At 41.3% G+C, this 13263-nt stretch overlaps 1 protein-coding gene across 21 annotated transcripts in view; it reads right to left on the reverse strand.

Annotated features, from left to right (window-relative positions):
* Positions 1-13263, reverse strand: part of KLHL29 (kelch like family member 29) — a 391775-nt gene that overhangs the window by 141347 nt on the left and 237165 nt on the right. For 18 of the 21 annotated variants that reach the window (XM_035560199.2, XM_035560193.2, XM_035560194.2 and 15 more), the window contains one exon: positions 4704-4817. The exons of the other annotated variants lie outside the window; for them this stretch is intronic. In XM_035560199.2, coding sequence (XP_035416092.1) covers positions 4704-4817 — 114 coding nt within the window. The remainder of the gene's footprint in view (positions 1-4703; positions 4818-13263) is intronic. 21 annotated transcript variants of the gene reach the window in all.

Below are 13263 nucleotides of genomic sequence, written 5' to 3' on the forward strand. Positions count from 1 at the left end.
ATTTGCATATTTGGAAAGGGAAATGATTTCCAACATTATCAAACAGAAGAACTTTATGTCCATGCGCACAGGCACATGACAGCACTCTATTTGATGCTTTTAATGTACAACACAAATGACCAAAAAATGGCCTGTATTATGCCAGTCGTGCCGGGGGAAGAGATGTGTTCCATTAGTGATCTGCGGACTTCACAGGAACTAATTGTACTATGTTACACTTTTATCTTTAGCTTTCATGTCAGCTGCTTGTTTGAATTAAACAAGAAAAAAAAAAAGAAATGCATTACAAAAATCTACTGGGCATACATTTTAAAATACTGACAAATGTCTATTTACATGAAAAGACAAGAAGGTTTCTAAAAGGTCTGGTGAAGCCTGGCTAGTCAATGGCAGCACTATTTCATAGCCTGAACTTCAAGGCAGACTACAAAGATTACTAAATCAATTATCAGCATCTCTGTAGCAGCCCTAAAATGTTCAGTCTGTGCTTTTTTGTTGCAAATACAGTACGCTGAATCCAAATTTGAAGACTTCTTTCTCTTTTGTTTGAGATAACCATTAAGAACAAATACAAATTTTCAGTGAAAGCTTATATTTCACCTCATGCCTGCCACTTTGAACTGCAGCAGTGAACGATACATTTCTATAGAAGAGGGTTTTGGAGATTAGGCTTGCTTATGTTTAAAGGTTCTTAACAATTTTCCATTTGATGCTCAGCTAAAACAGCAATTAGAAGTAGAATTTCTTATAGTCATGCTGATTTCTCCCAATTCTAGTACAAGTGGCAAAGAAAGCAAAATTTCTTTGCTTTATTTTGGAAAATTGTTAATTCACACTTTGACCTCATTCCTTCATCTCATCCTACATAAAGCCAATTTTCTTTACCACTGTATAGCTCTCCCTAGTTAAGACCCTCTCTCCTGACATGCCAGACAACAGTTCTTGAGATCTAGCATTAACGTTGTACAAGATGACTAATGAAGGGGAGACACAGACAGCCACGATGCAACAAATTGGCAGAACAAAGGTAAATAAGAATTATATGCTCTTATGAAAGCAGATTTTTTTCCTATCCACTCGAGAACATAATTAATTTACCTGAGGTTAGCCTCTCAAAGTTACTAATCAGCCACTAAGCATTACAATAGCAGTTCAAAATAATTCAGAAGATCCTTCACTGTCTAAAAGAACATCTTGAATTAAATCAGCGTGATGCTATTTTGCATGGAGCGAAATACCCCATGGTTAAAAATGACAAACCTTACAGAAAACTGAATCAGTGCACAAATTTTATAAATGCACTGAAACCTTCATCAGAAGGATTTCGTCTTTGTATTTATTATTTTCCACAAATCAGCCAATTTAGGCTTCTGTAGTCAACATAAATACAAAAGCTGATGAGTAGCTTAGAGCCAAACCCAGCAGATAAAGCAACACTTATGATGTGCTGTTCCAACTATGTCCTACACCTTCCATTGTAAAAATAATTGACGGCTTGAGAGATTATGGCATAGAAGGTAAATGACTGCAAGTCAGGCAATAATTGAAAAGTTTTATGATGGATAATGTCTTTCACAATACGTCTCTTGGTTAAATCCAGCAGAGCTCAGCAGTGATTAATTACTACCATGATCCCTGTGAAGTTGAGCTTGGTATGAAGGGACATTAGGAGGGTCCCTGGCAGGATTTTGTTCCACCACATTTGGCAAGGACAGTGCGATTATTGTCACCTAGAGCTGGAGAAGCCTTAGAGGCAGAGTTGAATCAATCCAGAGCAGTGCAAAGGAGAGGGCTGCCTGTGAACAATGGCCACTTCGGCATTTCCCAAAGCCTGGGGAGCCCTAATACACCATATGTACTGTTATCTGCTAGGCATATTTACAGCACACAGTGGCCCCACAACCTCTATGGTCAGCTTCAAAGGGAGAAAGGGTTTGGTGCAAAGCCCTGCTCTCCTGATGGGTTGTTTGCTATAATGCAGAACTCATCCTTCTGCTCACCTCTGGCTTAAAGCTGACTGGCACCTTTCACAGGCAGCAATGTTATATCCCTCAAAAACATACAAGAAGAATACAAAGCTAGGATTAGCTGGATTCTATGAAACAAAACTGGAAGTCCTTTTATCAAGCTTTTTAAATAACAAAAAACCAGACACCCTGGCAGTACCAGTCTCACAGTTTTAAGGCAATTAACTGCAGTACAGATGTGCAGGCAGAACGAAGCAAGATGGAACAACTTCAAAATTACATGAGACTAACAAAGACAAGTTGCCAGGTTGCTGATTTTTTCTTTTTTTTTAAGCTTAAACAGTCATAAACCATGGCCCATAGGCAACAGTAATTGGTGTACAGCTGGTCCACTGAACCTTATTAAATTAAAACATTAAAAACATTCAGATTCATGGGGCTTTACAGAATATCCACAAGAAAGTTTGCAAGTTCACAGCAATCAGCTGCTGCTAAAGATTGGGAATTAGCGATTCAGTCTATTCTGCATCAGTTTACACGGTTAATATTAGTTGTTCATTAGGAGTAGCTACAGCTGTCTGGCTTCAAGTCCAAATCTTTACAAAAGCTGTCTCCTTTGATGAAATAAGACCTAAACTTTTAGCAAGACCTTTATGCCAATGGAAACATAAAACCTGCTGTACTGCTACCACCATTATGGAGTATATTAGCTGAATTTTAAAGAACAGCCCCCAAACAACTAAAATGCAACAACAAAAATTCTGATTAGATTTTCCCCAGGCTCAACAACACAAAATGCTTCCTGGGAGGTCCTTATAAACACATCTGAGCGATTTCCCCAAAGGCTTGTAAAACTGCTGACATGTATCCTGCCACGGCTCAGAGTGCTAAGACCTATTCAAACAGTTTCATGAGCAAAAAAGAACTAATCTGGATAGAGGGATCTTATTTGCGGTGCCCAGCGACCAAAATTATTTTACTAAGGCCTTCATTTAAAGTGATGGATGAGAAGTAGTGATTCTCTGTTCCAATTATCCAAAAGAGATTGGGAATGGCAGCTTAATACTAAGATAATGTATCCAATATGCAACCCACTCTATTTTCTCTCCCCATTGAAAATAAAAAGGCTAAGACACATGCATGCATAGAGGCAAACGGTCCCTCCCATGGACTCAGGTTTTATGGCCTGTCATGGGTAAAAGCAACTTCAATTTAATGAGGGAATTCCTTTTAAAGGTGTTAGCTATGCCTTGCTCTAACAAGCAATGACTGGTTGGTTTTTAAACCTGAACATGTCTGGTGCTCTAAAAAGCTCAGTGGTCTCTGCACCAAAGCATTTATGGTCTAATTTAGTAGTTCGTGTTACTAAATACCGTATGAAACAGGTATTATCTAAGTGCACGAGGCATGCACGTATCTCCTGAACCACATCGGAATAGCTCTTTGACTAGGGTATATTACCATATTGCACTGGACAGGATCCCAGGCTTACTTCTGAGTCTAGTCCATGGCCAAAGAAGCTGTCAAGGATGGATGCACAGCTTTTAAAGATGCAGTGATGACAACAACATCCCCCTAGCACCAGCCATTGGGCTGGGCTACAGAAAGAAAACTGTTGTTTTAAGAAAGGGATGTGCTGTAATTTATTAAAAACCTAAGAGATATGGACAGGCCAGTGTGCAAGAGAAACAGAATGAGCTGTCCTGCAGTAAAACCTTATTCAAGAACTTGCTCATGGGTGGAGAGAAGAACTCATCTACCTTACAGTTCCCATTACCAGGCAATTCTGCTATGACACAGCGTTGTTTTTCTCTTTCCGAAGCTAATGTGGGAGCAGCGAGAAGGAGAATAATAAAGTTAACTCATAGGAAAAATGTTGCTACCCTGCAGAGAAGACAAAAGAAGTCTTAGTTTCCTTTTGAGTTGGGAGAATCATTCAATATTGCAATCCTAACCACCATCCAGCGACGAGCGAACAGCCGATGTGGGCTCTGGAGCACTGAGGTATAGCCGCCAGGCGAGACACATCACTTAGCAGCGGGGTGCTGTCTGCATCAATTCCTGTGTTTCAGAGGATTTAAAGACATCCCCAACCTTGAGATTAATGACAAAGGCTTGGAGAAACTCCTGAGTGCAGTCAGGTCCATGTCTCGCATCGGCACAGCACAACTGCCCTGATCCCAGCTCTGTGAGCAGCAGGGCTTCTCACCACCCAGTTTGTGAGCTGCTAAGACAGGTATATAGGCACATCCAACTTCTTCACCCCCCCAACACCAACCTCTTCTTTCCTGGGCTAAGTGTCTTTGCCATTTCATTCACATCTGTGCCCTGGTTACCCTCCTAAGTAAGGTGGTTGGCCAAATTCCCAAGCTCTAGCAATGCAATGGAAGATACCTCCATGCCAGGAATGGGTCTCCTGCCTCACTCACCCTTTCAAAGGCTCCCTATCCACACTGCATGCAGGTCTGGGGAAGCATAAGGTTATGGAAAAGGAGGGAAAAATGGGGTAGAAGAAGGTTGTGAAGTGACCATAGGTGCTATCTATTTCTTTCTAGTGGCTGCACTGCCCAGGACGATCACCGCTCTCCCACCGATGCTCCAATTAGTTGCTCAGCATCAGCTGGGAATAAATTCAAGACCATGGAATGATAAAAAAAAAAAAAAAAAAAGTGCTTCATAAATGGCACTTGGTATTCTGTCTTGGCAAATTTCACCGGCATAAGCTCAGGTACTCACCCAGCTGCCTTCGTTTCTCAGCGAGAACATCAGGGAACGGAGCTGAGGTATCGAACCGAGGTCCCGGCTGCGACACTTGCTGCTCCAGGACACCAGGGACATCAGCGCACGACACTGGGTTCGAGCACAGAAGCCCCACTTTAGCCTGAGCAGAACCTCCTCTGCTAACACGGTTGGCATGCAGATCAACCCCAAAACCAGTGCGAAACTATGAATGTAAAAGCATCTCACGATGGAGAAAAAATGCGCGACATCAGGAACAATTCAGCAGCACGTACTACAGAGAACATGCACTACGCAACGCAAGAGGGCTCTCAGAGGTCCTGCAGGGATCCTAGGGTAGAGGCGGATAAATCCAGTTCATCATAAGTGCTTTTTGTCAGAGGGCAAAAGGAAACATGGGTAATAATGGAGTAAGTGCTTGTCAGACCAGAATCCCAAGGGTGTACAAAGGATGTAACCCTTGTGTGCTAGCAAAGCTACTTGAGAATGACCTAATGGCAGACTGCTTGAAAACTAAACATTTATCTTGCATGCAAATGCTGGCCATTGATAGGGTCAGGAGTCATCCTCCATGTGGTGTTTTTGTCTCAAATTTCCCATGAATTTCTTTTAGTTATCTAAACAGGACTCTAAGTTTCTTTTTTGGATCATGGCCTGAAGCATTAGGAATAAAAAGAGGAATACTTAAAAAAATAAAGGCTACGTCACTTTAGGCTCCAATCCCTTCATTAAGTTACTTCTATGAAGTTCCCTTTTGTTGTATCGGATGCCGACATTTTACACTCAAGCCCTCTGAATTCAGTGTTTCAATCGTAGTACACACTCCTTGGCAGGAAAGTGCATGTTCTCTGCCTACACAGCAGGCACATTAAAAAAAAATAAAATAAAATGAAAAAGGAAAACCAAGATAAGCCTGTGACTGTTGAACAGTGCTGCACGATATTACTGATTTATTAACTTCGCTTAATCAATAAGGCTATCATCAAGGGCACATTTAGTTTGCACATAAATTTCACTTTCTAACAAGCACTTTTGTGTGCTCACTTTAGTTTCCATAATCTGATCCAGGTCTCAGGAAGCCTTCTTTAAGGGAGAACAGAGAATTCTTTTTCTAAAAAAAGGATCAAAGTATACTCAGTCGACTCTCAAACAAAAGGACAGTCAGTACTGTAGAAACAGCATGCTTACCTTTCACAGCAAAAAGAAAAATAACCCTATACATCCAAATTTATCACTGCCTTAAGTTCATCAACATCAATTGAGCTATTAAATGTGGCTGAATTTGGCTCATAGCAATTTAAAAACCTCAACTTTCTTTGAGAGTCTTCCATCAGTAAGATGCTAATTTAATGCATAATTCAAAATCCACTGTCCTTTAACTCAGCATTTGTAAATAATTAAAAAAGAACTAAAAATCCTTTTACATTTATAAAGCTGACCCCCCTCTTTCTGCTGCAATACAACAAAGACTTTCCAATCAAGAATTTATTTATTCTTTAAATCTGAAAGTAAAAGCCGTACAAAAGATGAGGAGAAAATGATTTACAAGATAAAACAATTAGCTCTGGGATATATACATTAAGACTAATAAATTTCACATCATATTTTAAGGGAGTGGAGGAGGAATCCCAGATATATTAGGCTTTATTCAAATTCTATTAAAATGTTCAATTAAAAGCATCTTATGAAGGTACGTTATGCAGTCACTAAAATTAAGATGTGAAAAACAGGATTAGAGAGCTGCATCTCTCAAAGAGGATATACACTTTAATAATCCATCCCTTTTCCTACACACAAGATAACATCTACAATCTGCCTATTCCTGTAATTGCTCTGGTCTTGTTAAAAATTTGGGCTATGCAGGAGAAGCTCAAATGTATTTCACGGTGAAACTACTAAAATAATATCCTATATTTCTTTTTAATCCAAAATCACATATCTCAATGGTTCTTATTAAAATCTTTTTTTTTCCATGCAGACAGATGAAAATGCATTTTAAGACTCAAACAAGTCTGTGCAAAAACAGATCGAACCCATCAATCTCCCAGCTGGTTCTTAAAAGAAGCTAAACATTCAGCAAGCTGTTCCGACCAGACGTGACTGGCAGGTCCTTTCTGAGAATATGAGGTCTCAAGACGCAGCCCTGCGTACGTTCAGACTCAGCTTTACTAACACCAGAAGTTCAGTGCAAGCTCAGGCAGTTGGGTGGTCATTTCATTTGATTTACATCAGAGTGCTAATATGTTTTTTTTTTGGAAACACAGCCATCGTTTTCTCCAATTTTTCCGGTTTGTAGGTTTACATCAAAGCATTTGTGCACTTTTTGTTTCCCTATCTCCATGCTACCAGCAGGAAGCTGCCCAGTTCTCTTGTTTTTCTTCGGCAGAACCAATTCGTAGACTAGCATGAATGCTTCGGCTGCCTCAACCATCATCCTTCTAAAAGATTAATGGCAAACACATCACATACCAGGCTATAAATCTAGCAAATGGCTATTAGACATACTTTGCTGTCCATAGCCACACAATTTAAAGTAAAACAGATAATGGTATAGCTGTGGCTGGCATTACTAGTAGGCCTGCCAAAACTGTACTACATTGCCACCCGTTTTTTCCAGGCACCTCAGTCTTGTTTTTGGGGTGTGAATCAGGTGATCCTTCAATATCACTGTGTTCATAGCAACTTGTGATTCTAAATAGTCCTTCATCATCTGAGGATAAATGGATAAGATTAGGTTCTACCTAAACTTCCTGTAACAACAAATGGTTTTACATTCCTTTAGTTTTTATTACTTTATGATGAAATTTTTCCAGGTGTCCAATCTTGGCCATTGGACTCAATACGGAGAGGAAATCCAGCAAGGGTGGGGAGTTTGGGCAAAGACTTTGTGCTTTTGAAAATCCTCTGTTATGTATCTTTTAAAGAAAATTTACATTAGCAAAGCTTACAAACTCCCACTCTCTAAGCTCCCAGGAAGCTAACACAAACTAAACCACCTCTAAAAATAATCTCCCATTTGCTCATGAAACTTCAGGGTTACAGGGCGGAAGAGAAGGGTTATCGTGAGCCCTAAATAACGCAGGTTGGTTCTGTAAGCCAGGCAGGGACGGGCGAGCTAAAATTAAATAACCTTCGGTAGGGATACCTCACCTGTAACACCAAGTCATGATCTGATCTACCTAATTCTCCTCCTCCACTGTTGCAGGTCATGGTTCTGCAGAAGGTACTATTTCTGCTAGGATGGGTGCAGGGCAGACAGTGCCCTCGTGACCCTTCAGAATGAACTGCCAGGAGACCAACGCGGAGTCTTTGAGGATAATACCCGTTAAGAGGTGGCATGTCCCCTGATGAACCTGCTGCGGCTTTAAGGAAAGGTAAAGGGAGCTTTAGCTGTTCTTTGTGCAACCATCGCCTCCAGGAGTCAAACAGAGCCTTGGTTTGCTATAATAAAGCTTCAATTAGAAGTCAAAGCTACAAATATCTAACAGTGCTGATCAAAATGGCTGACTTTGGTCACAAGTATCAGAATGAGAGAAGAGCCAAAGCAGGACCAAAAACATACTTTAAAATAAAAAAAGGAATAATTTCCTTTCCATGCAACAGATAGGAATAAAAATCATCTTTATTGCAAATCCAAAATCTCCTTTCCCACCCACAGACTGCACCAGTTTGTGGAACCATTAGCTTCAGGCCCAGGCTTCAGACAATTACTGACTGTGCACCAGACTATTCAGACATTATTAGAACAAAACCCAGATCCTTATCTTGTTTTTTATACTTATGGGTGATTCTGTGCCAAATCCAAATGTGGATCACATGCTGAATTCATTCATATCAAGTCATTAAGAAAGCTGAGTCATTAAGAAAGACCCTACACCCAACACCTACCCAACACCCCTGCCTCAGAAAGGGTCACAGAACTGGGGAGTTTAAGACCCTCTGAGTGGAGATATAAACAATTAAATAAACAGATGTATACACTTATTTATATGCTTCTTTCTAAATAGAAGCTTCCTTCTAAGGGATGTCCTAACTCCGTGTACTGGGGAAGAAAAACAAGAGATAAAAGCTGACAAGACTAACTGAGGATCTGCTTTTCTAATGCTGCATGTGATTAATTACGTGATTTATTTTCAATGACTGGTTCAATCAATCCTGATCAAATTAACAAAGACAATGATCAGAAATACCAGAGAAAACACAATACAAATGATTTGGTTCCAGGGGATCCAATCAAATGAAACAGGATTAAATTAACCAGTGATCAGATTAAGCAGAAGTTGCTGTATAAAGTCAGAAATGTATCAGTACTTCAGGCCATTTGCTGTCTCTAAGGCTGCCATTTCCAGTGGCCTAGAGCTCTCAACAAACGTTAAAAAAAACAGTTTTCCCTACATATCACAAAGGTATCGTGGAAATTAGTATTACCCATATTATTATGACTATTATTATTATTATTTATTATTATTATTATTTCACAATACCACAGTATCTGGGGCTCTGCAAGAGTAATGACCCCCTAAAAAAATCACACCCATACACACACTCAGGCAGCCAGCAGTCTGCACCTGAAGGAGTTTGCAGTCTGTGCATGACACTGAGATCAAAAGGTGACAGAATATCAGGATACAATCAAAAAGACAGAAAAACCCCTTTAATTCTACAATGTTAGCAAAGCACAAAGATGAAAAAGCTACTGTTCAACAAGGAACATTAATGAAAGTTGCCGATGATACAGCTGGAAACGTAGTTCCTACCCATAAATGCAAGTATCATGTGAAAAATACCTCCTTTTGCTGAGCGCCTAGGCCACAACCAACTAGAGTCTTAGAGCACTGAACAGAGGTGTACCTTAAAATGCCTTGAGCTCACCCTGGCCCAGCTGGACCCACTAATAGACACCTGCAAAGGGACTTTGTGTCCCAAACTAGCTAAAGGAAGGGCTGGGGACATGAGAAGCCAGCCTATTTGGAAGCAAATAGAACATAAATGCCGAGAGTTAGAGTGAAACCAAACTAAATTCCTGCCCCTTTTTTCACTAAGAGAATCCTTTCAAAGATAAACTTTAGGGATGCGGAGAGGTCCATAAGGACTCTTATTAAAGCCATTTCAGGACTTTAACAAGCAGTCCTGTTTGTGAATCCCAGCCCCATGTGCTGCGGTGGGACGAGACGGGACACCCAACTGGTGGTCTTGCTGCTCTCATGGCAATGCTCCTCCGTAACACAAGACAGAATAAAACTCCACAGTGACCAAACTGTGCACAGTAGGAGCCAAAACCAAGGGTTTCTTCCAGCTTTCCAAAAAAATGAGTGTGTAACCTGAACAAAGGAAGAAGCACATGTAAACAGGTCAGTTCCAAATCGACTGTCCTGCCCATCTGTGTCTCCTACACAAGCATTTAGGAGCCATATGGAAAGACTCCTTCCCTCTCCCTTGGCACGGTACCACCTTGATTTATAGGCAGACATTGCCCAGTAACTGTAAGCTGACATCGTGTTCATCCTGCAGCTGGGTGTCTGTAACCTGACAGGATTCAGTCACTTGTCATCACGCTGGGACTTTTCACTTGTGCAGAGAGCAGACCAAGCTAAGTATTTTGGCAAGCGACAGCTGACCTGCGGGGTGTGGGTTGGTCTCTGTCCTGAACGAAACCACTGGAGACACCAGGCTGACTTCTGATGGTCAACAAGCTCGGAGTTCACCCATGGGATCTGGTTTGCCGGGTCATAGCCACGTGTCCCATCCTTGCAGCTCGCCGTTTGCACTGCAGATGTTAATAGTGAAGGACTGTCCTTGTGGGACTGAACGTTTGACCAGCTCCTTTACTTACTGAGCTTGAAAAAGTATTTAGCGAAATATTCTTCCCTCTCTTCCCACAACTTAACACTTAATGTTTCATCTTTTTTTTTTCAACTACTACAGTGAGCACATTTTAAAGCATCAGTTCCTTCTAAACAAAAGACATATCACATTAAGATTAAGAATGCATTTTTTTTTTCTTTTCTGTCCCCCTCCTTCTTCCCTCTTAAAGAGTATCTCATTTGTATGTGCAGGTTTTTTCTCATGCTCTGCCTTGCTACATTTTTTTTCGGTCTCATTGCATTTTTTTTTCATGAGTATTCTCAGTTTCATTTTCTTCCTTTATTTTCCCCATGTCTCTATCTCTCTCCTCACCCTTTCTATCACACTCTTTCCTAAGTGGAATGAGAACCCAATTATACTCCTGTTAGAACTGAACTTTCAAATCCATCATGTGCTAGTGGGCTCAAAATTAGGCAAATAAATTCCCTCAACCCTACAAATTAAATTGAGTCTTTGCATATGTTCTTTTAAGAGCACAAAGATGTCAAGTATTCACCCAGCTGTCACAAAATATGATGAGCAGGCACTTTGTATTCATATAGATTTTCTAAATCGTTTGTCAGATTTAACAGAAATGCTAATGGATCCAAAAGTAAATTCTAATCTATCCTAAATATCTGGTTATTATTTGTGTTACTGTAGGACTCAAAATTGTCAGCTGAGGATCAGGGCACAATCTCAATGCATCAGACATTTTGCACACAAAGACAAAGATCATTTGGATGACATGCAGGTATTACTTTGCAATTTCTCAATTTTTTTCTCATTATTTTAACCAACACCCTCCTCATAGGTATACTCAGCTGCATTTGAAAATAAAAGTACCGCCAGCTTGTGAGCACGATTACCTAATGTGTCTGCTATTGAAAGACAGGGTCTTAAATTTGCGAAAGCCAGCACCCAGGTGTACACTTTGAGGGAAAAAAGCTATCATGAAGGTCAGGCTTTGCTGATGCTTTCTTTTGATCAAAGTGGGGCTGAGCAGGATCAGACTCAGCACGAGGATGGGAAATGTCCAACAAAGACCCAGAGCAGCACCAGGCGCTCAACATGGGGCTCTTCCAGTTCAGACCAGTGAAGAGAGATGGCTCACACTGGTGCTAGTAGAAGCACTCCTTGCTTCAAGGCCAGGCTGGATGGGGCTTTGGGCAGCCTGATCTAGTGGGAGGTGTCCCCATCCATGTCAGGGGGTTGGAGTGAGGTGATCTTTAAGGTCCCTTTCAACCCATTATGTGATTCTGTCAAAACACAAAGATTCCAGCTGTGGTGCTTGCACAAAGCTGCTGACATCGGCAGGTTGGACATTACCAAGCACATGTGCACCTGGTCTGCATAGGTCCATAAGTTGCAAGCATGCAGGATTTGCCACCCAGGTGCTGAACACCTGTACAATCTTACTCCTGCAGCGAGTCCAACACATTCAGGGAACCCGTGATGTGATGAACATACCCTGGAGACTTGTTCTGCACATACTGTTGTGGCTGTTCGTCTAAAAACCTATTAGGGCACTGCTTAAAGCAGGAGGGCAGCAGATCCTGGCTGTCAGTGATAATCCACTGCCAAGATCAATAACGTTGGCAAGGTTGCTTCATGGATATTTACGATCAAAGAGCACATTTTCCAAGAATATATTGTCAGCCCCATTGTCTTGGCCCAATTTCAACTCCAGTAATTGCATTTCTGCCTGCCTAATATTCCCCCGCCGCTCTGCGGAGACACAGAGGCCCTCATTTCCAGTCCCATGCCGCTTCACAGCATCCTTGTACATCATGGAGACACCACTGCATTCAGCACAAATCCAGACACGCTGAAGCAGTGGGCACAGCTTTCCCTGTAGCTATTTTACAGAACAGTTATTACCTAAAAAGCTTTGTGATTCTTAGAGCTGGGAAGTGTAAAGTATTGTTGTGGTTGTTATTTAAAACATGATTTATTTGCCCCTGGAACTAGTCATCTTGAGACATCTTTTAATTTCCTTCTCTTTCATGAGTAAATTTGCACATTTAAATTATTTACCAAAGGTTGAGCTAGGTTGAGCTACAGCTTTTCAATACACAGCTTGAGGGAGTTCAAGCCCTTTCAGATCTAGTTGAGAGAGCCAACTCCACCGGCAAACTAAAAATCTGCCTTTCTCAGTGGAATAAAACTCCTCTTTACAGCAGTATAGGGCATAAAATGGGAGGTTTTAAACTTGTGACATTTCCATGTCTGGAAAAGCTGTCACTTGCCCAGCACGGAGTCTTACCTCCAGCTGTAAGCCCAGGGGCCTTAGTAGCATTAGCCCAACTCTAAGAGTACCACAGGGAGAGAATGGTATCACTAGAACGCTTTAAAAACCTCCCCAAATCTTTCTTACACTTCAGAAAACAGAAGTTTCCCCAGTGGTAAGGAACTCCTATTTCCAGCTGTACGTGCTTGCAGGCCTGCTTTTCAGAAACCTCTCAGCAGTGCCGAACTGACCGGCTCCTGCCTGTCAGAAATCCTGCCTCGCAGTATTTGGGGAGAGATCTGTGAATGCAACGTGAGAGAAAGCACTGTGTTTTTTTCATATATTTCAGTTTTAAAGATGGAGCAACTGCTGGAAGCATTTCAGAAGCAGGAACTGTCAGAATCCATCCCATACGTGTGGTTTTGTGGGCAAAGGAAGACGTGCTACATACAAGTTGTCGTGAGCCACCTCCGATCGCACTCC

The sequence above is a fragment of the Cygnus atratus genome, chromosome 3 (assembly GCF_013377495.2).
Source record: "Cygnus atratus isolate AKBS03 ecotype Queensland, Australia chromosome 3, CAtr_DNAZoo_HiC_assembly, whole genome shotgun sequence".
Lineage (NCBI taxonomy): Eukaryota > Metazoa > Chordata > Aves > Anseriformes > Anatidae > Cygnus > Cygnus atratus.